Raw genomic sequence first — 26626 nt, 5'->3', positions numbered from 1 at the left:
CACACACACACACACACACACACACACACACACACACACCCCGCACTGGAAAACGACATGAACGGAGGACAACTCCCAGAGCGCAACAGGAGGAGGAACGGAGAGAGAGCAGAAGCCGCGCTCGTGGAGGACGGAGCAGACGTGGCACGCGCGTGTGCGCTCACTACTGCACGCGCACTCGATCCCAAATGTCACATCGCCCCGCAACCAGTACCCACAGGGCAGTTCTGCTTTCCTCTCCTGTCTCGTCTTCAGAAACAACGCCGCAGCTTGTGGATAGTCTTTCAACTTTTTCTTTAAAAGTTAACCTATGTTATATGCGTACTATACATTTATGTGCATACAAGTCCATAACACAATGTAGATACACGCACCCTGCTACTCAAAGCACAGCCTGTGTGGTGGCTCAGGGAGGGATGCAGGGAAGCAGACCCAGAGCCCAGGAGGCTTGGCCGATGCGTGACCGGCGCTGACAGCACCACACGCAAGCCTGCATGGGGATGGCGTGCAGCGGGGACACGGAGCCTTGACTGGAAGGCTGCCCCGCCGGCCAGCGGCTGCGGCGAAGCATAAGCCAGGCGTCAGATTGGAAAGAGAAGCGGGGGTTGGGGCGATGTTTCGATGTAGGGGAAAAGAAAGTCTCTTGCTTTTTCCAGTGCGGATCATTCAGGATCCACAGTTTCCAACGCAGAACAGAGCCGTGGGGGCCAAGCCTAGCGTGGTCACAAAGGGGGACGTGCTCGCTGACAGAACTGTCCCAGGAGCAGCTATCTGATGGCTCCGGGTTACAACCCCTACAGCAAAGGCAAGTGTCTTTCTCCAGTCTGCAGTCTAGGGTGAGTTTTCTGAAATGGGGGAAAGAAATCCACCCACAGAACCACCGTTTTCTTGGGTATTTTCAAGTTGACCAGAAGAGTTTCACACTGCGGGAGCTGGAAGAGAGATTGTCCAGCTGCTGGGGTCACAGGCAGGAGAGAAGCCAGGGAAGGAACCTCTGGCTGGGTCAGCTGCTGGGTGGGAGAGGAGGGCCGCAGGGGAGGATGGCCGCGGGGGGGGGGGGGGGGAGGGCGGCCGTGGGGGAGGCCGGCCACGGGGCTGAGGGAGGGCGGCCGCGGGGCTGAGGGCTGAGGGTAGGAGGCAGCGCCTGACGGGGAGGGGGCCGTGGGTCTGCAACCCCTCCGTCCCCGGCTCTTCCCTGCACCGACAGCTGAACAACGGCCGGGCCGCTGCCACCATCTGCCTTCATGCCCAGACTTAACAGCTCAGAACTAAGAAACCCATCTCTCCCTGGGCGAGAGAAGATGGTGCCCAGCAACCAAGGCCTCCCTCTTGGAGAGTTCAACTATCGTTGGGGTGGGATTATCATCGCTGACCCCCTGCTGAGCAAACTGTAAAAACCAAGCGTGCCTGCAGTTTGTGAAGACCAAGCCAGCCCTACCTTGAAGATGAAGTCGGCCATCAGAGGACCAGCGATCTTAAAGGTTTGCCTCTCTGCGCTCTTCTGAAACTCCACGGTTGTGTTCTCAATGGTAAAGACTCCCGGGCTGCTGAAGCTGTGTTCTCCTTTGTTTCCTTGAAGTGTTTTCGATTCAATAACTGAAATTAAAGCACAGCCTTTAATGAGAGAGCTGTCCTAAGGCATTTGTTTCAGAGGACATGTATGAGGCACGGCGTCCATGTATGACAGCAGCACAGTACCACAACGTCCACGCCGTTTATGTATTTTTTATTTTTTAGCGGCGTTAGGGTTGAGCTCCGTCTCCCAATGCCAGGTAGTTCTTCCACTTGAACCACGCCCTGACCGTTTTTCATTGTTCTTGGATTTCAGGTAGGGTCGCATGACTTACTGTCCAGGCCCAGCCTCTGACTGCAATCCTCCCGCCGCTGCCATCTTCCATTGCTTAGAGGCTGTCAGGCCTGGCTCCTTGATTGGATGAGGGGTCTCATGAACGTTTCCTATACTGGCCTTAAACTCTGATCCTCCCAACCTCTGCCTCCCAAGTAGCTAGCTGGATTACAAGCATGAGCCGCTGTGCTCAGCTCTATTAGCTTTATAAATATCCACACTGGAGGAACAGATATGCCCAATTTTTAGTTGCATAATAAGGCACTTAAAAAAGGGTATCAGGCCCAAATAGATCTACTTGATTTCTTGGAGGCATTTCTACTATTAAGGGAAAAGCACACTTTTTTCCTACCTTCTCCACTTCACTCACTAAAAACCTAGTGAGTGAAGCATGTCTGCTTTTGTATGGAAGGTCAAGTGTAGGTCCTGATCTCGTATTTAGGGACGGCCGCAGTGCAGGTCTGGGCTCTGCCCGGTGCCTGCCTGAGTCCAGCCCCGAGTACCACAAACAAGTATCAACCACAGGTCAATTCAATGTTGCCTTTAAAAAAAAAATCCTTCTATTTTGAAATAAGTGTAGAATTGTGGGGAATTCAAGCCCTGGACAGAGAGGAGGCAGGGCTGGTGCAGGCCCCGAGGGTTTGGTGACAGCACCACAGCCAGCCCGCCATCGATGGGAAGAGCCGCGTGCGTGTGCGCGGTGACGCTTCATTACGCAGCAGCAGTCAAGTGCGCACTGCATTCCAGTCCCTCTCCTCGGAAGACCACAGCCAGCACTCCAGCCGCCACAGCGAGCTCCCCTTCCCTCCTCTCCTTCCTCTTCTTTGGTTAAGGGTCGTCATTCTCCGTAGGGCTGGTCTGGGGTTGGGAGAGGCAGAGTGGGGTCCCGGGGCAGCCGGCTCCCTCACACGGCCGGGGCTTCACGGCCTCCTTCTAACACGGGAGTCAGCGCCCTCCCCCCCAGCCCTGCTCCAGAAGGCCCGCGCTCAGATTCCAAGGCCTGCGTCGAGGGGCACTGCCACCTTACACAGAGGACCAACACATTCTCGCTCAGCTCCACACTTAAACATGGACGGCAAGGAAAGCGCCGTGGAACCATCCGGCACCAGGCGCCCCGGGCCTCGCTGCTGGGCTTCAGCTGTTTCCATTCCCGTGGTTTTCTGCCAGGGAGTCGCTGCAGGGATCCCAGGCTGGGCCGGGGAGACGCTCTGATGATCACGGACAGGCAGGCAGGGAGCGTCTCTGGAAAATCCAAAGGCTAGCCAGGAGCTCCCGATCTGGAGGAGTCATTAAGCGGGCGAAGCGCGGTGCGAGGCCGACTTCAGGCACAAAGGCCCCTCCGCGTTGGCCCCGATCTCCTACCACAGTCGGCTTTTGGAAAGGGTGAGATTAAATTCATTTCCTTGTTCCGATGAAGACATAAAACCGAGCGTCCCAAAGTGAGCTGTCAGGAAAAACAGGATGAGGAAGCTCAGAGGCGAGCGAGCCCTGCCCAGGGGGAACGTAGGTCTCTCCAGAAGGAAGAGCAGCGGGCCATGCTGGAACACGGACGGAGCCGGCGAGTGACCCGGCCAGCCAGGAGGAGCCCATCCCACGCAGGGCCGAGCCTGAGGCTTCCAGGTGAGATTCCGACTGAGGGCGAGACTCCATCTCAAAAATAACCAGTACAGCCGGGCACCTGCGGCTCATGCCCCTCATCCTAGCTACTCAGGAGGATGAGGTCTGAGGACTGAGGTTCAAAGCCAGCCCAGGCAGGAAAGTCCATGAAACTCTAATCTCCAACAAACCACCAGAAAACTGGAAGTGGCATTGTAGCTCAAGTGGTAGAGCGCTAGCCTTGAGCTGAAGAGCAGAGGGACAGCGCCCAGGCCCAGAGTTCAAGCCCCATGGCTGACAAAAAAAAAGTGCAAAAAAGGGCTGGAAGCCTGGATCGAGTGGAAGAGGGCCTGCCCTGATTTCCACCCTGGGCCTTGCTGCCCGCACAGCGGACACATTTGCTTCCTTTCAGTGTGCATGCCCCCCCCCAAATAAATGTTACAAAAGGTGTTTGTGGGTTTTTAAATCAATAATGCCAGTGCCGACGCCCACGTGTCTCCTGCAGCCTCGGGCGGTGACGACGTGGAATTCATGGCTGGCAAGCTCTTCAGTTCCCAGAGCGCACACAGGACGCTCAGCGGCTCCAGCTGCACCATGGTGAGGGCCGTGGGGCCCCGGGGGCTGCGGTCAGTCCCCAGGAGGAGTGCGGGGTGTCCTTCCCGCTGCCCAGCCCGCCTCCCCTCTGCAGGGGTGCTGGGCAGGGAGGGGCGAGGCTGAGCGCGGCCAAGCAGCGGGCAGGGGAATCCGCGTCTTCACGACTCAAACCCGCAGCCACCCTGGAAACATTTCCATCCATACTTGGTATTTTGTAAAAGGTTACGTGTGCTTCTGGGCCAGCGTCAGCCTGAAGTCACGTAACTCTCGGGAAGAGTCCTGCATAGGTTCTAGAAACCCCGGGAGCGGTCTGCACTGTGAACTTTGCACGCCCCAAACCCCTGTGGCCTGCAGACGGGCGGTCTCACCCGGGTCCATTCCCCTCTCCCGGGACGCAGAGCCCCGGGGCCGGGCGTCTCCCCACAGCCCGAGGCAGAACACCAGCTAGAGACGCTGCCCTGGGAACGGGCGGCAAATCCCCCCACAGGTCACCCGCCAGGAACCCGGGAAGCCCCCCGCAGGTCACCCGCCAGGAACCCGGGAAGCCCCCCGCAGGTCACCCGCCAGGAACCCGGGAAGCCCCCCGCAGGTCACCCGCCAGGAACCCGGGAAGCCCCCCGCAGGTCACCCGCCAGGAACACGGGAATCCCCTCGCATGTCACCCGCCAGGAACACGGGAATCCCCCCGCAGGTCACCCGCCAGGAACCCGGGAAGCCCGCTGCGCAGGCCTCAAGGCAACACGTAGGAAACAGCTAGGGTTGCGTTCTGCTTACAGAGGTGGGCTGGTCCTTTCGCCGTGATCCTCACCCGGAGGCTTCCCAGAGGTACAGCAATCGCGGTCTCCTCTCCTGGGGAGGAACGGGAGACAGGTGTCATGGAGGTTCATGCACGGAAGGCCTCACGAGGGGGTCGTGGGGAAGGGAGCGCTGCGGGTCTTCTCGGCTCCGTCTCAAGCCTCCGGAGGCGCTGGCCACGCGGGGCTGGCTGCGCTGTCCCGTAACCCTGCCATCTTGGCCTGTGGACACCCCGGGAAGCCCTGTCCGCTCCCTCCCGTGTCCTTCGACGGGTCTCCCCCCCAGGTGGACCTCGGGGGACACGGCGCACTCCACCCGGTTCTGTTTTCTATGCTTGCTTTACACACTCGGACCTGGGGCCAGGAGCCAGTGCTTCCTGGGGCTCACGCGGCAGGGAGGACTGGCGTTCGGAGCAGAAGGCAGGGCAGCGGTTTGCAGGACTCAGGGAGGGAGGAAATCGGGGTACAGATTTTTTGGCCATTGTTGTTTTTCTGTGTTGGGATCAACGTGCTAGGCAAGCACTCTGACACTGAGACACACACCCAGTCCTCAGGGATGCAGGTCAGGGCCTCGCTGGGCACCCCGGCCTGGCACCCCTTACGATGGGGAGGCCTGGTTGTGTTTGCAATGGTGGGGAGAGGGGGAGGAGATGGAGGAGGGAGGGCGGGCAGGCCAGAGGCCGCAGACGGAGGCATTCATCGGCCCTGGGCCTCACGGGCGGGTGGTCCCTGTGGGTTTGTTATTGTTGGAGTTTTATTTCTTTGCAGTTCTCCACAGAGTCTGTCCTAGAAACCAGTGTCCTGGTGGGAAGGCACAGGACCCGGGCTGCATTCCCCGGGCCTCACTGGGGCTGGGCCGCGCTGGACCGGCGGCCTTCATCTGGCCAAGCCAGGCTCCCCGTTTCCCACCACACCCCACGCCTTCCACTGCCAGAAAGCCAGCAGACCGCGAGCATGGCTGAGGCGGCTCATGGAGCCGGAGGGTCCTGTCCAGGGTCACTTGCACGGCGGTTCTCAACCCGGGGCCAGGGAGCTCACGGCCGTGGGGAGCTGGGCGGTGGGGAGCTGGGGTGGAGATAAATGGATGGATGGAGATTGGTAGGAAGGCAGCTAGATGGACAGATAGACAGATGAAAAAAGATAGATAAGATGATGCATAGAGGAATAAGTGATGGAGGATGGGGCTGGGAAGGTGGCTCAGGGGTAGAGCGCTGCCTCGCGTGCAGGAGGCCCTGGGTTCAATTCCTCAGCACCACATAAGAAAAAAGAAAAAAGCCAGGGCTGGGAAGGTGGCTCAGTGGTAGAGCGCTGCCTCGCGTGCAGGAGGCCCTGGGTTCGATTCTTCAGCACCACATAAGAAAAAAGCTGGAAGTGGCACTGTGGCTCAAGTGGTAGAGCGCTCGCCTTGAGCTGAAGAGCTGAGGGACAGCGCCCAGGCCCAGAGTTCAGGCCCCACGACCGGATCCAAAAAAAAAAAAACAAAACCAAAAAAATGATGGAGGATGGGGCTGGATTGATAGGTAAGATGGTGTGGTGATAGATTGATTTGTAAGAAGGTGAAGGTGGTAGACAGATAGATGACAGAGAAGATGCTGCAGGTGGTAGGCTGACAGATGACAGGGAAGATGCTGCAGGTGGTAGACAGATGACAGAGAAGATGCTGCAGGTGGTAGGCTGACAGATGACAGGGAAGATGCTGCAGGTGGTAGACAGAGAGATGACAGGGAAGATGCTGCAGGTGGTAGACAGATGACAGATGACAGAGAAGATGCTGCAGGTGGTAGACAGATAGATGACAGGGAAGATGCTGCAGGTGGTAGGCTGACAGATGACAGGGAAGATGCTGCAGGTGGTAGACAGAGAGATGACAGGGAAGATGCTGCAGGTGGTAGACAGATAGATGACAGGGAAGATGCTGCAGGTGGTAGGCTGACAGATGACAGAGAAGATGCTGCAGGTGGTAGGCTGACAGATGACAGGGAAGATGCTGCAGGTGGTAGGCTGACAGATGACAGGGAAGATGCTGCAGGTGGTAGACAGATAGATGACAGGGAAGATGCTGCAGGTGGTAGGCAGATGACAGGGAAGATGCTGCAGGTGGTAGGCTGACAGATGACAGGGAAAATGACAGATGGAAAGGCTGGTGGCTCACAGGGTTTAAACCATTTTGTTGTTGGTGCACACAGTGTTAGTCTTTTGTCTGAAGCGCTGTTTGTTTTGGCATGAATCTTATCACTTGCACTTTCTTTCTTCTGTCAGAACGGATGCTTCCCAGCCATTGACAAATGGCTCCTGGGTCCAGAGCCAGAGGCCAGATGGAGGCACACGGAGCCACGTGAAGGAGGGGCAGCGTGAGTCCACAGCAGCAGCTGCCTTGGGGCTCGGCGCAGGCTCGATCCAGGCCCTCAGAGACCCACCTCAAGCGCAGGAGAGATGCCGCCGGGCCGGCCCTCGGCCGCTCCTCCCGCAGCACAGGGACAGCCGGGGAGTGGAGAATGGCGTCGCTGCCCGCACAGAGGGCGGACGGCAGAGCCCACATCCGCCACATCTGAGCGCGGTGCTGGAGAGGCAGCACCCGGTTCAGAGTCATTCCAGCAGCTTCTAAAGGAGATCTGGGGGAGAAGAGCCCGAGGTCCGGATGGACATCCAGGGTTTGGAACCCCTACCTCCGAGGGGAGGCCACCTGCGCTGCGTAAGGTCAGATTCAAGAACCGCAGCGTGCTGCCCCGGGGCTCTCCCTCCCACCCAGAAGGGCTCCAGTCCAGCCGCTCCGCCCTGTCTCCCTGTCCTCATTTCCTGCTGCGAGGCAGCAAGATGTACAGGAAGTCAACTGTTACCTAATCAATGAGGATGCGCCTGGCCCCGGAGGACAGCCACAGGACCACAGCGCTCCCGAGTCCCGGCTCCACCCGCAGCGGGCACACGCGGGGCCACAGCCCGGCCTCACAGGAGGGAGGCCTCCTGCGGTGTCCAAAGATCCATGGCTTTTCCCGACCCAACAAGATGTCATTCAGATCTTTCTCATGTTTCTTTTCTTAATCCTTCACTGTACAGCACACCGCACACTCCACACAGTTCATCACACACCCCACACAACCCACCACACACCCCGTACGACCCACCACACACCACACAACCCAACTCACACCACACAACCCAACTCACACCACACACCCCGTACGACCCACCTCACACCCCACACACAACCCAACTCACACCCCACAACCCAACTCACACCCCACAACCCACCTCACACTCCACACCCCACCTCACACCACACACGACCACCTCACACCACACCCCGTACGACCCACCTCACACCACACACCACAACCTAACTCACACCACACAACTCACCTCACACCACACAACTCACCTCACACCACACACGACCACCTCACACCACACCTCACACCACACACGACCACCTCACACCACACACCACACCTCACACCACACACGACCACCTCACACCACACACAACCCACCTCACACCACACACCACACCTCACACCACAGACCACACCTCACACCACACACGACCCACCTCACACCACACACGACCACCTCACACCACACACCACAACCTAACTCACACCACACAACTCACCTCACACCACACAACTCACCTCACACCACACACGACCACCTCACACCACACCTCACACCACACACGACCACCTCACACCACACACCACACCTCACACCACACACGACCACCTCACACCACACACAACCCACCTCACACCACACACCACACCTCACACCACAGACCACACCTCACACCACACACGACCACCTCACACCACACACGACCACCTCACACCACACACCACACCTCACACCACACACGACCACCTCACACCACACACCACACCTCACACCACACACGACCACCTCACACCACACACGACCACCTCACACCACACCTCACACCACAGACCACACCTCACACCACACACGACCCACCTCACACCACACACGACCCACCTCACACCACACACGACCACCTCACACCACACACGACCACCTCACACCACACACGACCACCTCACACCACACACGACCCACCTCACACCACACACCACACCTCACACCACACACGACCACCTCACACCACACACGACCACCTCACACCACACACGACCCATCTCACACCACACACGACCACCTCACACCACACACGACCACCTCACACCACACACGACCACCTCACACCACACACCACACCTCACACCACACACGACCACCTCACACCACACACGACCACCTCACACCACACACGACCCACCTCACACCACACACCACACCTCACACCACACACGACCCACCTCACACCACACACGACCCACCTCACACCACACACCACACACGACCACCTCACACCACACACGACCACCTCACACCACACACCACACCTCACACCACACACCACACCTCACACCACACACGACCCACCTCACACCACACACGACCACCTCACACCACACACGACCACCTCACACCACCCACGACCACCTCACACCACACACGACCCACCTCACACCACACACGACCCACCTCACACCACACACGACCCACCTCACACCACACACCACACCTCACACCACACACCACACCTCACACCACACACGACCCACCTCACACCACACACGACCCATCTCACACCACACACGACCACCTCACACCACACACGACCACCTCACACCACACACGACCACCTCACACCACACACGACCCACCTCACACCACACCCCGTACGACCCACCTCACACCACACACCACAACCTAACTCACACCACACAACTCACCTCACACCACACAACTCACCTCACACCACACACGACCACCTCACACCACACCTCACACCACACACGACCACCTCACACCACACACCACACCTCACACCACACACGACCACCTCACACCACACACAACCCACCTCACACCACACACCACACCTCACACCACAGACCACACCTCACACCACACACGACCCACCTCACACCACACACGACCACCTCACACCACACACCACAACCTAACTCACACCACACAACTCACCTCACACCACACAACTCACCTCACACCACACACGACCACCTCACACCACACCTCACACCACACACGACCACCTCACACCACACACCACACCTCACACCACACACGACCACCTCACACCACACACAACCCACCTCACACCACACACCACACCTCACACCACAGACCACACCTCACACCACACACGACCACCTCACACCACACACGACCACCTCACACCACACACCACACCTCACACCACACACGACCACCTCACACCACACACCACACCTCACACCACACACGACCACCTCACACCACACACGACCACCTCACACCACACCTCACACCACAGACCACACCTCACACCACACACGACCCACCTCACACCACACACGACCCACCTCACACCACACACGACCACCTCACACCACACACCACACCTCACACCACACACGACCACCTCACACCACACACGACCCACCTCACACCACACACCACACCTCACACCACACACGACCACCTCACACCACACACGACCACCTCACACCACACACGACCCATCTCACACCACACACGACCACCTCACACCACACACGACCACCTCACACCACACACGACCACCTCACACCACACACCACACCTCACACCACACACGACCCACCTCACACCACACACGACCCACCTCACACCACACACCACACACGACCACCTCACACCACACACGACCACCTCACACCACACACCACACCTCACACCACACACCACACCTCACACCACACACGACCCACCTCACACCACACACGACCACCTCACACCACACACGACCACCTCACACCACACACGACCACCTCACACCACACACGACCCACCTCACACCACACACGACCCACCTCACACCACACACGACCCACCTCACACCACACACCACACCTCACACCACACACCACACCTCACACCACACACGACCCACCTCACACCACACACGACCCATCTCACACCACACACGACCACCTCACACCACACACGACCACCTCACACCACACACGACCACCTCACACCACACACGACCCACCTCACACCACACACGACCCATCTCACACCACACACGACCACCTCACACCACACACGACCACCTCACACCACACACGAACACCTCACACCACACACGACCCACCGCACACCACACACGACCCACCTCACACCACACACCACACCTCACACCACACACAACCCACCTCACACCACACACCACACCTCACACCACACACAACCCACCTCACACCACACACGACCCACCTCACACCACACACGACCCACCTCACACCACACACCACACCTCACACCACACACGACCCACCTCACACCACACACGACACCTCACACCACACACGACCCACCTCACACCACACACGACCCATCTCACACCACACACGACCACCTCACACCACACACGACCACCTCACACCACACACGACCACCTCACACCACACACGACCCACCTCACACCACACACGACCACCTCACACCACACACGACCACCTCACACCACACACGACCACCTCACACCACACACGACCACCTCACACCACACACGACCCACCTCACACCACACACGACCCATCTCACACCACACACGACCACCTCACACCACACACGACCACCTCACACCACACACGACCACCTCACACCACACACCACACCTCACACCACACACGAACACCTCACACCACACACGACCCACCGCACACCACACACGACCACCTCACACCACACACGACCCACCTCACACCACACACCACACCTCACACCACACACAACCCACCTCACACCACACACGACCCACCTCACACCACACACCACACCTCACACCACACACCACACCTCACACCACACACCACACCTCACACCACACACCACACCTCACACCACACACCACACCTCACACCACACACCACACCTCACACCACACACGACCCACCTCACACCACACACGACCACCTCACACCACACACGACCACCTCACACCACACACGACCCACCTCACACCACAGACCACACCTCACACCACACACGACCCACCTCACACCACACACCACACCTCACACCACAGACCACACCTCACACCACACACGACCACCTCACACCACACACCACACCTCACACCACACACGACCACCTCACACCACACACGACCACCTCACACCACACACGACCACCTCACACCACACACCACACCTCACACCACACACGACCCACCTCACACCACACACCACACCTCACACCACACACGACCACCTCACACCACACACCACACCTCACACCACACACGACCCACCTCACACCACACACCACACCTCACACCACACACGACACCTCACACCACACACGACCCACCTCACACCACATACCACACCTCATACCACAGACCACACCTCACACCACACACGACCACCTCACACCACACACGACCCACCTCACACCACACACGACCCACCTCACACCACACACGACCCACCTCACACCACACACGACCACCTCACACCACACACCACACCTCACACCACACACGACCCACCTCACACCACACACCACACCTCACACCACACACCACACCTCACACCACACACGACCACCTCACACCACACACGACCACCTCACACCACACACGACCCACCTCACACCACACACGACCCACCTCACACCACACACGACCCACCTCACACCACACACGACCACCTCACACCACACACCACACCTCACACCACACACGACCCACCTCACACCACACACCACACCTCACACCACACACGACACCTCACACCACACACGACCCACCTCACACCACACACGACCACCTCACACCACACACCACACCTCACACCACACACCACACCTCACACCACACACCACACCTCACACCACACACGACCCACCTCACACCACACACCACACCTCACACCACACACCACACCTCACACCACACACGACCCACCTCACACCACACACCACACCTCACACCACACACGACCCACCTCACACCACACACGACCACCTCACACCACACACCACACCTCACACCACACACGACCACCTCACACCACACACCACACCTCACACCACACACGACACCTCACACCACACACGACCCACCTCACACCACACACGACCACCTCACACCACACACCACACCTCACACCACACACCACACCTCACACCACACACCACACCTCACACCACACACCACACCTCACACCACACACGACCCACCTCTCACCACACACGACCACCTCACACCACACACCACACCTCACACCACACACGACCACCTCACACCACACACGACCACCTCACACCACACACCACACCTCACACCACAGACCACACCTCACACCACACACGACCACCTCACACCACACACCACACCTCACACCACACACCACACCTCACACCACACACGACCACCTCACACCACACACGACCACCTCACACCACACACGACCCACCTCACACCACACACCACACCTCACACCACACACGACCCACCTCACACCACACACGACCACCTCACACCACACACGACCCACCTCACACCACACACCACCACCTCACACCACACACGACCACCTCACACCACACACGACCCACCTCACACCACACACCACCACCTCACACCACACACGACCACCTCACACCACACACGACCACCTCACACCACACACGACCACCTCACACCACACACGACCCACCTCACACCACACACCACACCTCACACCACACACGACCCACCTCACACCACACACGACCACCTCACACCACACACCACACCTCACACCACACACGACACCTCACACCACACACGACCCACCTCACACCACACACCACACTTCACACCACACACGACCACCTCACACCACACACCACACCTCACACCACACACCACACCTCACACCACACACCACACTTCACACCACACACGACCACCTCACACCACACACCACACCTCACACCACACACGACCACCTCACACCACACACCACACCTCACACCACACACGACCACCTCACACCACACACCACACCTCACACCACACACCACACCTCACACCACACACGACCCACCTCACACCACACACACCTCACACCACACACACCTCACACCACACACGACCACCTCACACCACACACCACACCTCACACCACACACGACCACCTCACACCACACACGACCACCTCACACCACACACGACCCACCTCACACGACACACGACCCATCTCACACCACACACCACACCTCACACCACACACGACCACCTCACACCACACACCACACCTCACACCACACACGACCACCTCACACCACACACGACCCACCTCACACCACACACCACACCTCACACCACAGACCACACCTCACACCACACACGACCACCTCACACCACACACGACCCACCTCACACCACACACCACACCTCACACCACACACCACACCTCACACCACACACGACCACCTCACACCACACACGACCCACCTCACACCACACACCACACCTCACACCACACACCACACCTCACACCACACACGACCCACCTCACACCACACACGACCACCTCACACCACACACCACACCTCACACCACACACCACACCTCACACCACACACGACCACCTCACACCACACACGACCACCTCACACCACACACGACCCACCTCACACCACACACCACACCTCACACCACACACGACCCACCTCACACCACACACACCTCACACCACACACACTTCACACCACACACGACCACCTCACACCACACACCACACCTCACACCACACACGACCACCTCACACCACACACGACCACCTCACACCACACACGACCCACCTCACGACACACCACACCTCACACCACACACCACACCTCACACCACACACGACCACCTCACACCACACACGACCCACCTCACACCACACACGACCACCTCACACCACACACCACACCTCACACCACACACGACCCACCTCACACCACACACCACACCTCACACCACACACGACCACCTCACACCACACACCACACCTCACACCACACACGACCCACCTCACACCACACACCACACCTCACACCACACACGACCACCTCACACCACACACCACACCTCACACCACACACCACACCTCACACCACACACGACCCACCTCACACCACACACGACCCACCTCACACCACACACCACACCTCACACCACACACCACACCTCACACCACACACGACCCACCTCACACCACACACGACCACCTCACACCACACACCACACCTCACACCACACACAACCCACCTCACACCACACACCACACCTCACACCACACACAACCCACCTCACACCACACACCACACCACACACGACCACCTCACACCACACACGACCCACCTCACACCACACACGACCCACCTCACACCACACACGACCACCTCACACCACACACGACCCACCTCACACCACACACGACCCACCTCACACCACACACGACCACCTCACACCACACACGACCCACCTCACACGACACACGACACCTCACACCACACCTCACACCACACACGACCACCTCACACCACACACGACCCACCTCACACCACACACGACCACCTCACACCACACACGACCCACCTCACACCACACACGACCCACCTCACACCACACACCACACCTCACACCACACACGACCACCTCACACCCGCAGAGGCCCCCGCTTTCCATGGCTTTGCCGTCATAACACGTTGCACTTTTGGGAAATGCCCCCCTAAGGTTTGGGGTCCCGTTTCTCTAATCTCTGCTCGATCCCAAGACCTATTTTTCCACGTGGAATGGAGTGCAAACATGCCTAGGAGATGCCCAGCCCTCGTCCACAGAAGAGACGCCGGGCCCTGGAGAGCCGCCGCGTCCTGGAGAGCCGCCAGGCCTGGAGAGCCGCCGGGCCCTGGAGAGCCGCCGGGCCCTGGAGAGCCGCCGGGCCCTGGAGAGCCGCTGGGCCTGGAGAGCCGCCGGGCATGGAGAGATGTCGCGCTCTGGAGAGCCGCCACGCCCTGGAGAGCCGCCGGGCCTGGAGAGCCGCCGCGCCCTGGAGAGCCGCCGGGCCTGGAGAGCCGCCGGGCCTGGAGAGCCGCCGGGCCCTGGAGAGCCGCCGGGCCCTGGAGAGCCGCTGGGCCCTGGAGAGCCGCCGGGCATGGAGAGCCGCCGCGCCCTGGAGAGCCGCCGGGCCATGGAGAGCCGCCGGGCCCTGGAGAGATGCCGGGCCCTGGAGAGCCGCCGGGCCCTGGAGAGCCGCCGGGCCCTGGAGAGCCGCCGGGCCCTGGAGAGATGCCGGGCCCTGGAGAGCCGCCGGGCCTGGAGAGCCGCCGCGCCCTGGAGAGCCGCCGGGCCTGGAGAGCCACTGGGCCCTGGAGAGCCGCTGGGCCCTGGAGAGCCGCTGGGCCTGGAGAGCCGCCGGGCATGGAGAGATGTTGCGCTCTGGAGAGCCGCCACGCCCTGGAGAGCTGCTGGGCCTGGAGAGCTGCCGCGCCCTGGAGAGCCGCCGCGCCCTGGAGAGCCGCCGGGCCCTGGAGAGATGCCGGGCCCTGGAGAGCTGCCGGGCCTGGAGAGCCGCTGGGCCCTGGAGAGCCGCCGGGCCCTGGAGAGATGCCGGGCCCTGGAGAGATGCCGGGCCCTGGAGAGCTGCCGGGCCTGGAGAGCCGCCGGGCCCTGGAGAGCCGCCGCGTCCTAGAGAGACGCCGGGCCCTGGCCCTGGAGAGCCGCCGGGCCCTGGAGAGCCGCCGGGCCCTGGAGAGCCGCCGCGCCCTGGAGAGCCGCCGGCCCTGCCTGCGATCCCAGGCTGCCGCGGCGGCAGAGGCAACCAGTGTCTCCAGAAGGGCGTCTTGTCTGTCCGTCCATCCACGCAGCTCCAGCAGGGGCCAGATCACGCTAGGTGCCGGGAAGGGCTGTGGGTGACCTTCTGCAGGTTCAGGAGGAGGCTTCTCACCGCGGCATTCCTTGTCAGCACAGCCGGTGAGCCGTGTGCATCTCGCCTCTCACCACACCGAGCAGAAGACAGCAAACTAGGCGCGTGCAGGGGCCCAGCCCACGCCCTCGCGTTGTCCCAGGGTCGCTCTTCCCGGCTGTGCTGAGTTAAGGGAAGTACACCACCCGTCCCAGCAGGGCCTCTGGTGTGCATGCTCCTTTACCAGTTCTAGTGAGCAGGACCACCGTGGAAGGGTGGAGTGGAGGCAGGGGAGGTGGTGGGAGGAGGCAGGAGGGAGGGAAACCACTCCGTGAAGAATCCATCCTGCCTGACGCGGTCTTCCCCGGCGTGGAGGAAAGTAAATCTATCGACTGCTTCTGGGGAAACGCGTGTGTGGGGAGCAGCGGGCCCTGAGAACCGCGGGCTGGGAGCTAGGATCCTCTTTCTAAAGAGCCCAGGGGACTGTGGGTGGGGTTCCGGGCGGGCGGTCTGGACGCTGACGGACCGGGCGGGGCCCAGTTTGGCCTGTGTACCAGTGTACCAGCAGCCCTGCGCGGGGATGGACGCTGCGCGGAGGGACAAGCCCGGACTCTCCTCCAGCTCTAAGCACCAGCAAGACCCCAGGGTCGCTCACGCACTCCCTTGTCACTCACTTGGCGGCACGTGTATTGGCACTGAGTGCTCCGCAGACGGACGCCATTGTGGTTTGCCCGGGCAGCACCATCCGAGACGTTAGAACGAGAGCTTGGCTTTATACTGAGGTTCGCCCAGAATGCTCTCATGGAAGCCTGAGCGGCCTCCAGTTCCGTTTTCCGACGGCAGAGCCTTCCTGTGGGCGTGAGGCCGGTCCCCCTGGCCCTCTTCCCTCCCCCTCTCCTTCAGAACAGGAAGCAGCGTCTGGATCTGGGCTCCGGTCTCCTTCTCTCCTGGCTCAGGCTCTGGCTGCAGGCTCTCCCAACGAATGTCTGCCTGTCTGCAGGACGGGAACCTCATCCGGGCGTGCGACCTTGGGCCGCCCCCGGCTGGGCCCTGCCAGTAGCATCTGGTGCCCGTCCTCACCCAGGAGAGCCCGGGGGACGCCGCTTGGCCGATGCGGGCGTGGGCGTGGACGGGGGTGCTGCGTGGCCCCCTCGGGCCCAGCACCGTGCGCTTGGGAGTCGTGGCTCTGTTTCCCACATTTCTTTCACACACAGCCCGCTGATAGAGAAGTGCTTCCATATGGCTGGGGAGAACCCCAGCCAAAACCGGCTGGGGCCGGCCAGCGCTGAGCTTAACAGACTTCGTGGGACCGTAAGGGGGTCGGGCTGGGCGTCCCCTGCTCTCGCACAGGACTCGGTCGCTTCAGCTGGACGTGGGTGCAGAAGCGAGGTGCTCCCCCGCCTGCATGCTGTGCCCCCCCCCCCCGCCTCCTCGAGCCTGGCTGGTCATCCTCTGCAGACTTCATTTAAAAACGTCCACCACTCCAGGGGCGCCACGCCTGGAGCACCCCAAACAGCCACTGCGAGCCCCAGAACCCTCCACACAGGGGACAGAAACATTAGAAGCTCTTCAGCACAACACACATTTTCCTGGAAAGAAATCCCTCGCTCTCCATAGATTCCCAGCGGGTCTATAATCCAAAGCCGACCAAAAAACCTCAGTGAGAACCAGGACACAGGCAGAAGAGAGGGCCGGGAAGGCCGGACCGCCAGCAAGGCACCCAGACACACGGCCCCACACACTTGCACTCCACACACGCCGGCCAAGGACGCCACGAACCGTCCCTGAGATCCGCCCTGGCTCCGTGGGCCCCTCCCGTGGCTTCTGCTGAGATGGGTCTCACTCCTGCTGAGGGGACCGGGCTGTGTCCCCCGCGCTCGGCGGCTCCCGCTCCAGCCGGAGACCCGAGGCAGCGATGCGGGCAGGATCCAAGTAAGGCTGAGACTGTCAGCATGAGGATTTGGGGCCCTGTGCAGGCTGTGCGAACACAGCCTTCGGCCGCCTGACCCTTCTTCAAGCTGCTCGACCCCGAGGCTCCTCTGACTCTGTTCCTGCTACGTTCCGTGTGTTCCCACGGACCCCTGCTCCCCCTGGGTTGAGTTCAGAACCTCTCCCAGGTTCTGCTCAGAAAACCACCGTTGGCTTTCTTACCATCCAAATCCTCCCTGTGGACAGACTCGCCTGCAGTTATCTTTACGTACCATGCATTCGCTGCTTTGTCTCAGGCCCACCATCCAGCCACACACAAAATCCTCCCAACTGCCATCCAAGGGCACCAGAAAGGGGCCGGGGAATGGATACCTGGGACCAAGATGCTGGGAGAAGCAGGTCCGGGGAGAGGGGGCCTTACCTGTGGGGTGCACCTCCTTTCCCTGAGTTTCTTTCCCCAAACAAGAACAAGTAACACCCGCCCGAGGCTGGCGTGGGGCTGGCTGCCCGGCCCCTGGCCCGGCCCCAGCATCTCCCCAGCCGCCCTGACCTCCACGCCTGCCTCACGCTGCTCCCTGCACGCTGAGTGTGTGTTCATGCATCGCACGTTTGCGTGTGGATCCCCTGCTCCCAGGTCTGCCCCACAGAGGACCCGGCCCGTTAACACAACAAAACAAAAACCACGGGGGAGGGGCAAATACTTTCCAGTAGCAATCACGGGGCCTGCGGTGGTCATCCCCCGCGCTCTGGGAGAAATCTGGCTTTTAGGGAACTGACCAGAGAGACTCCGGCCCACCAGGAGGAGGATGCCAGCCCGGGGCCGTTCCGGAACGTCCCGCCACCCCGCAGGACCCCGTGCCCACACCTACTTTTCTCGGGAGACACGTGGGACTTGGCCTGGCCCCGGACCAGCCTGCAGGTGGAGCCGTCGCCGGCGCAGACACCACAATTGTCCTCCTTGGCCCCGCTGCCCAGCTGCCGGTCGCAGCCCACGGCCTGCAGGAGAGATGGCGGCAGTCACGCGGGCCTCCCTCGGCCTGATGGCTGTGCGCACACACGCCTCCTTCCCACCGCCCGCCTCACTCCACACCGTGTCCATCCATCAGCCAAGGAACGGGACTCGGGAGTACAGCCTGCAGCTCTCAGCCATCGGCCGCACGTCTCCCAGCGCGTGGCGGTTTCCCCGGATGACGAGCCAGCTGCCCCACATCTCTCTCTGGTCACAGACGCGTCCTCCCGTGCAGGTGCACCCCGAGAATGCAGCTCTGGGTCTAACCAGCACAGCCCGCCAGGCGGGGCTCCGAGGCCCAGCCCCGCAGGACGCAGGAGTAAACAATCCTCACGTTTCCCTCCGCAGCAGAATAGAGACAATGACGTGAAGAGGTGCTTCACAGAAGGGCTTAGGATTGCACGGCAGGTGTGCACGGGCTCCCCCCCCCCGTTTTCCCTCCCCTCTGTTGGGACCCCGCTGTGCCCCCCCCCCCCCCCCCCGCTGGAGGAGCAGCAGTGTCAGACTCTGCACCAAAGGTGCTGACCAGAAAAGAAAACCAGGAAAGTTCCAACCACATCCTTAGGCTCTTCCTTCCCAAACCCCGGTGTTGACAGGAAGGGGAGGACCTGACAGCTTTGGGGCGGAGAAGGCTCACGGAGCAGCCCGTGCGGAGAGATGCTCTCAATCCACCCAGGGCTGCCACGAGGAACGGCCGACCTCCGAGAAACTTTCAAGGGTGAAAACCACAGGGCTGAGTGTGATTAGGAGCAAGTTGGCAAAGCCGGAGACCTCTGGGGTGGAGGAAGGAGCTTCCAGGGAGTTAGCTTTCCTGAGACCCTTCCATCGTTCTACACAGATAGCCACTCGACCTTAGGAGTCACGGCTGGCTTTGTTTCTTATTGGCTGCTGGCCCGGTGCCTTTGCCCTGTTCCCTTGGCTCTCTGTCCCGGCGTTAGGACACGGTGACTCCCCCATCCGCGGACGGAGGGCGAGGCCCGGCTACGCTGGCCGCTCCACGCATATTTTTAAGGACATGTGGAACGAGTTAGGGGTGACTGATTTTGGAAACACATTTGCACGGCTGGGACTGGACCAGTGAGTAACCACATCCGTGCGCTGTTCTCCGAGGGGAGAAACGCTCCCGAGAGCTGAGAGCAACGCGCTTCCCCGCTTCCCGGGCCAAGCCCCGGCCTCCTCACCCCGGCCTGCGCCCTCCCGTCCCCAGCGAGGACACAGGAAGGGCGCGGCTTCGCCTGGAACAGCATCCGGGGCCTTGCAAACTCTTGGGCGACTGAATTCTTCTCTGATCATATCTGCTTGGTAATTTTTTAAAGTTAAAATGCCTCCAGATCTTACAGCCAAATGAAGCCTGTGAAAACAGCACAGAAAACTGGCATTTGGCAAAGGTCTGGCTGGGCCCTGGTCTGTGGAGGGGAGGAGAGGGCGTGGTGGTGGAGGAGGGGGTGGAGGGGAGGGCGTGGTGGTGGAGGGGAGGGGAGGGGGCAGTGGTGGAGGAAAGGGGGTGGTGGAGGAGGGGGGGTGGAGGAGAGGGGGTGGTGGAGGAGGGGGGGTGGAGGGGAGGGCGTGGTGGTGGAGGGGGGGTGGAGGGGAGGGAGTGGTGGTGGAGGAGGGGGGTTGGAGGGGAGGGCAGGGTGGTGGAGGAGGGGGGTGGAGGGGAGGGCAGGGTGGTGGAGGGGGGGTGGAGGGGAGGGCGTGGTGGTGGAGGGGGGGTGGAGGGGAGGGCGTGGTGGTGGTGGAGGGGGGGTGGAGGGGAGGGTGTGGTGGTGGAGGGGGGGGTGGAGGGGAGGGCGTGGTGGTGGAGGAGGGGGTGGAGGGGAGGGCGTGGTGGTGGAGGGGGGGTGGAGGGGAGAGCGTGGTGGTGGAGGAGGGGGGGTGGAGGGGAGGGCGTGGTGGTGGAGGGGGGGGTGGAGGGGAGGGTGTGGTGGTGGAGGGGGGGTGGAGGGGAGGGCAGGGTGGTGGAGGGGGGGTGGAGGGGAGGGCAGGGTGGTGGTGGAGGGGGGGTGGAGGGGGAGGGCGTGGTGGTGGTGGAGGAGGGGGGTGGAGGGGGAGGGCGTGGTGGTGGTGGAGGGGGGGTGGAGGGGAGGGCGTGGTGGTGGAGGGGGGGTGGAGGGGAGGGCAGGGTGGTGGTGGAGGGGGGGTGGAGGGGAGGGCGTGGTGGTGGTGGAGGAGGGGGTGGAGGGGAGGGCGTGGTGGTGGTGGAGGGGGGTGGAGGGGAGGGCGTGGTGGTGGAGGGGGGGGTGGAGGGGAGGGTGTGGTGGTGGAGGGGGGGTGGAGGGGAGGGCAGGGTGGTGGAGGGGGGGTGGAGGGGAGGGCAGGGTGGTGGTGGAGGGGGGGTGGAGGGGAGGGCGTGGTGGTGGTGGAGGAGGGGGTGGAGGGGAGGGCGTGGTGGTGGTGGAGGGGGGGTGGAGGGGAGGGCAGGGTGGTGGTGGGGGGGGGTGGGGAGGGGAGGGCGTGGTGGTGGAGGGGGGGGGTGGAGGGGAGGGCGTGGTGGAGGGGGGGTGGAGGGGAGGGCGTGGTGGTGGAGGGGGGGTGGAGGGGAGGGCGTGGTGGTGGAGGAGGGGGGGGTGGAGGGGAGGGCGTGGTGGTGGAGGGGGGAGGTGGAGGGGAGGGCAGGGTGGTGGTGGAGGGGGGTGTAGGGGAGGGCGTGGTGGTGGTGGAGGGGGGGTGTAGGGGAGGGCGTGGTGGTGGTGGAGGGGGGGTGGAGGGGAGGGCAGAGTGGTGGAGGGGGGGTGGAGGGGAGGGCGTGGTGGTGGAGGGGGGTGGAGGGGAAGGCAGGGTGGTGGAGGGGGGGTGGAGGGGAGGGCGTGGTGGTGGTGGAGGGGGGGTGGAGGGGAGGGCGTGGTGGTGGAGGAGGGGGGTGGAGGGGAGGGCGTGGTGGTGGTGGAGGGGGGGTGGAGGGGAGGGCAGGGTGGTGGTGGAGGGGGGGTGGAGGGGAGGGCGTGGTGGTGGTGGAGGGGGGGTGGAGGGGAGGGCGTGGTGGTGGTGGAGGGGGGGTGGAGGGGAGGGCGTGGTGGTGGTGGAGGGGGGGTGGAGGGGAGGGCGTGGTGGTGGAGGGGGGGTGGAGGGGAAGGCAGGGTGGTGGAGGGGGGGTGGAGGGGAGGGTGTGGTGGTGGAGGGGGGGTGGAGGGGAGGGCGTGGTGGTGGTGGAGGGGGGGTGGAGGGGAGGGCGTGGTGGTGGTGGAGGGGGGGTGGAGGGGAGGGCGTGGTGGTGGTGGAGGGGGGGTTGGAGGGGAGGGCGTGGTGGTGGTGGAGGGGGGGTGGAGGGGAGGGCGTGGTGGTGGTGGAGGGGGGGTGGAGGGGAGGGCGTGGTGGTGGAGGGGGGGTGGAGGGGGAGGGCGTGGGTGGTGGTGGAGGGGGGTTGGAGGGGAGGGCGTGGTGGTGGTGGAGGGGGGGTTGGAGGGGAGGGCGTGGTGGTGGTGGAGGGGGGGTGGAGGGGAGGGCGTGGTGGTGGTGGAGGGGGGGTGGAGGGGAGGGTGTGGTGGTGGAGGGGGGGTGGAGGGGAGGGCGTGGTGGTGGTGGAGGGGGGTTGGAGGGGAGGGCGTGGTGGTGGTGGAGGGGGGGTTGGAGGGGAGGGCGTGGTGGTGGTGGAGGGGGGGTGGAGGGGAAGGCAGGGTGGTGGAGGGGGGGTGGAGGGGAGGGCGTGGTGGTGGTGGAGGGGGGGTGGAGGGGAGGGCGTGGTGGAGGGGGGGTGGAGGGGAGGGCAGGGTGGTGGAGGGGGGGTGGAAGGGAGGGCGTGGTGGTGGTGGAGGGGGGGTGGAGGGGAGGGCGTGGTGGTGGAGGAGGGGGGTGGAAGGGAGGGCGTGGTGGTGGTGGAGGGGGGGTGGAGGGGAGGGCGTGGTGGTGGAGGGGGGGTGGAGGGGAGGGCGTGGTGGTGGTGGAGGGGGGGTGGAGGGGAGGGCGTGGTGGTGGTGGAGGGGGGGTGGAGGGGAGGGCGTGGTGGTGGAGGAGGGGGGTGGAAGGGAGGGCGTGGTGGTGGTGGAGGGGGGGTGGAGGGGAGGGCAGGGTGGTGGAGGGGGGTGGAGGGGAGGGCGTGGTGGTGGAGGAAGGGGTGGTGGAGGGGAGAGGGGTTGGTGGTGGTGGAGGGGGGGTGGAGGGGAGGGCATGGTGGTGGAGGAGGGAGTGGTGGAGGGGAGGGGGCGGTGGTAGAGGGGAGGGGAGGGGGAAGCGGTGGTAGAGGGGAGGGCGTGGTGGTAGAGGGGAGGAGAGCGGCCTTGGAGGCAAGGAACAGCCACATCAGGGACCATCAGCCACTCCTGATACAGACACTAGTAACAGGGCTGCCACTCGCTAAATAACCAGCTTTTGTAACACCAGCTACAGTGCAGCGTAAGTCAGTAAGAGGGTTTCTTATCTTACAATGCAGTTCACACGCAAGCTCCAAGCTAAGAGCTACAGGCACCAGCCACAAGCCAGGAGCTAGACGGCAGGGCGGGACTCCGCCAGGCTCCAGCAAGCCAGAATTCTTAGCCTTCCGCTAAGAATTCTCTGCTTCCGCATGGACTCCCCAACCAGTAAAAACAGAAAAGGGAGTGCTCCCCACAGCGCCACTGACCCCACGAGGGGCCTCCAGCTGGTGCTCAGTGCATCCTTCAGAACACGCAGTCTTTGACTCAGCTTCTGTGGGCAGTATCTGGAAATGGTTCTACCGCAGAGACGGCGGCCATGCTGCCTTAGAAGTCGGAGCCTGGAGTCTCCAGGGCTGTTCAGGGGCCTCAGCCCCGGCCCTTGGAGGGCCTCAGGGCTGTTCACAGGCCTCAGCCCCGGCCCTTGGAGGGCCTCAGGGCTGTTCACGGGCCTCAGCCCCGGCCCTTGGAGGGTCTCAGGGCTGTTCACAGGCCTCAGTCCCGGCCCCAGCCCTCGGGGGCTGTTCACGGGCCCTCAGCCTCAGCCCTGGCCCTCAGGGGCACGCATCCTCGGTCCTGACACCTGCAGGGTCCTTGGCCAGTGACGTGGGCACCCACGGGACGGGCGCTACCATGGACAGTTACCACGGGAGAAATGTGGGGGAACCGTCCCACAGCTGTGAGCTGCCCGACGGGGTGCAGGCTCCTATCTGAGGCCCGGCACACAGGGAGCTGGTTTCTGGAGGGAAACCCAGCTGTGTGACACGGAGGACGTGTTAGCCGTGTGCACATCACCAATGAAGGAGCCAAGACCCCGGGCGCTCCGCCTCAGGACTGCACCTCCACCGCTCTACCCATCAACGCCCCCTCCGCCCCAGGCAACGTGGGCATGGCCGCGATTTCCAGAAAGCTCAAGCTTTGGAGTTGCTGGGGGTCAGAGAGAACTTGGAAGGGAGGGAAATGGGATAAAGCCAGGAGGAACTCCCGTGCCAGTCTGCCACGTGGCTGGAGGAAGACCAGAGGAAAGGCCACGGAGATGAGTCTCATTGCCGTTCCCGCCCAGGCTGGTTCACACCTCGGGATCCTCAGATCTCAGCCTCCTGAGTATCGGGCTAGGAGATCAAAGCCAGCCTGAGCCTGCTGAGCCGCAGCTCCTCCCAGGACTCAGCGGCCATCCAGGTTTTCACTTCCTGGAGTACTCGACCTCTAGCCTCTAGGACGCCTTTTTCAGAGCCCAGTGAGCGAGGGCCTGTCCCGGGGCCCCAGACCTGCAGTTCAGTCTGGCCCACTGGCCCCGGCTGAGCCACACAGATGTGTGGGGCTCCAGCCCACACCCTGCTCCCCACGGGAGGGCCACATCCTGCCACGCGGCCCAAGAGCCGGCCGCCAGAGACCCAGAGGACTCGCCAGAATGCAGACTCCCAGGCCCGGAAGCGGCCGGCATCCTGGCTAGCAGAGGCTTCGGAGGCCCTGCGGCAGGCTCCGCTGGAGACCACCGCGACATTAGATGCCGCCACCTTCTGCCTCCACATCTCCGAAGTAAATCTCGAGTTAAAGACTAGCAACATTCTCTTAACAGACTTCTTACGTTAGAAATAGAATCTATATTCTCATCTGCAGGAACACAAGCCCAGGGAAAACACTCCTCCCTGTATAGCATGAGCATGGTACATTCCAGAACCAAAGACCTGGGAGTCGAGGGCTCACCCGGGAGTCGGGGGCTCTCCCGGGAGTCGGGGGCTCTCCCGGGAGTCGGGGGCTCTCCCGGGAGTCGGGGGCTCACCCGGGAGTCGGGGGCTCACCCGGGAGTGGGGGGCTCACCCGGGAGTCGGGGGCTCTCCTGGGAGTCGGGGCTCACCCGGGAGTCGGGGGCTCTCCTGGGAGTCGGGGGCTCACCCGGGAGTCGGGGGCTCTCCTGGGAGTGGGGGGCTCTCCTGGGAGTGGGGGGCTCACCCGGGAGTCGGGGGCTCTCCTGGGAGTGGGGGGCTCACCTGGGAGTCGGGGGCTCTCCTGGGAGTGGGGGGCTCACCCGAGAGTCGGGGGCTCTCCTGGGAGTCGGGGGCTCACCCGGGAGTCGGGGGCTCTCCTGGGAGTGGGAGGCTCACCCGGGAGTCAGGGGCTCACCCGGGAGTCGGGGGCTCTCCCGGGAGTTGGGGGCTCACCCGGGAGTCGGGGGCTCTCCCGGGAGTCGGGGGCTCACCCGGGAGTCGGGGGCTCTCCTGGGAGTCGGGGGCTCACCCGGGAGTCGGGGGCTCTCCTGGGAGTGGGGGGCTCTCCTGGGAGTGGGGGGCTCACCCGGGAGTCGGGGGCTCTCCTGGGAGTGGGGGGCTCACCCGGGAGTCGGGGGCTCACCCGGGAGTGGGGGGCTCACCCGGGAGTCGGGGGCTCTCCTGGGAGTCGGGGGCTCACCCGGGAGTCAGGGGCTCTCCTGGGAGTGGGAGGCTCACCCGGGAGTCGGGGGCTCACCCGGGAGTCGGGGGCTCTCCCGGGAGTCGGGGGCT

General features: G+C 62.6%; 1 protein-coding gene across 1 annotated transcript in view; it reads right to left on the bottom strand.

Moving 5' to 3' along the window:
- Window positions 1-26626, bottom strand: part of Adamtsl3 (ADAMTS like 3) — a 107770-nt gene that overhangs the window by 51401 nt on the left and 29743 nt on the right. Inside the window, 3 exon segments of the mRNA XM_042669658.1 lie at window positions 1439-1596; window positions 4811-4885; window positions 19640-19766. Coding sequence (XP_042525592.1) covers window positions 1439-1596; window positions 4811-4885; window positions 19640-19766 — 360 coding nt within the window.

The sequence above is a fragment of the Dipodomys spectabilis genome, unplaced genomic scaffold (assembly GCF_019054845.1).
Source record: "Dipodomys spectabilis isolate Male_0828 unplaced genomic scaffold, ASM1905484v1 ptg000501l, whole genome shotgun sequence".
In the NCBI taxonomy this organism is placed as follows: domain Eukaryota; kingdom Metazoa; phylum Chordata; class Mammalia; order Rodentia; family Heteromyidae; genus Dipodomys; species Dipodomys spectabilis.
Note: the sequence above shows the minus strand (reverse complement) of the source record. Positions and strands in the feature narration are given on the sequence as shown.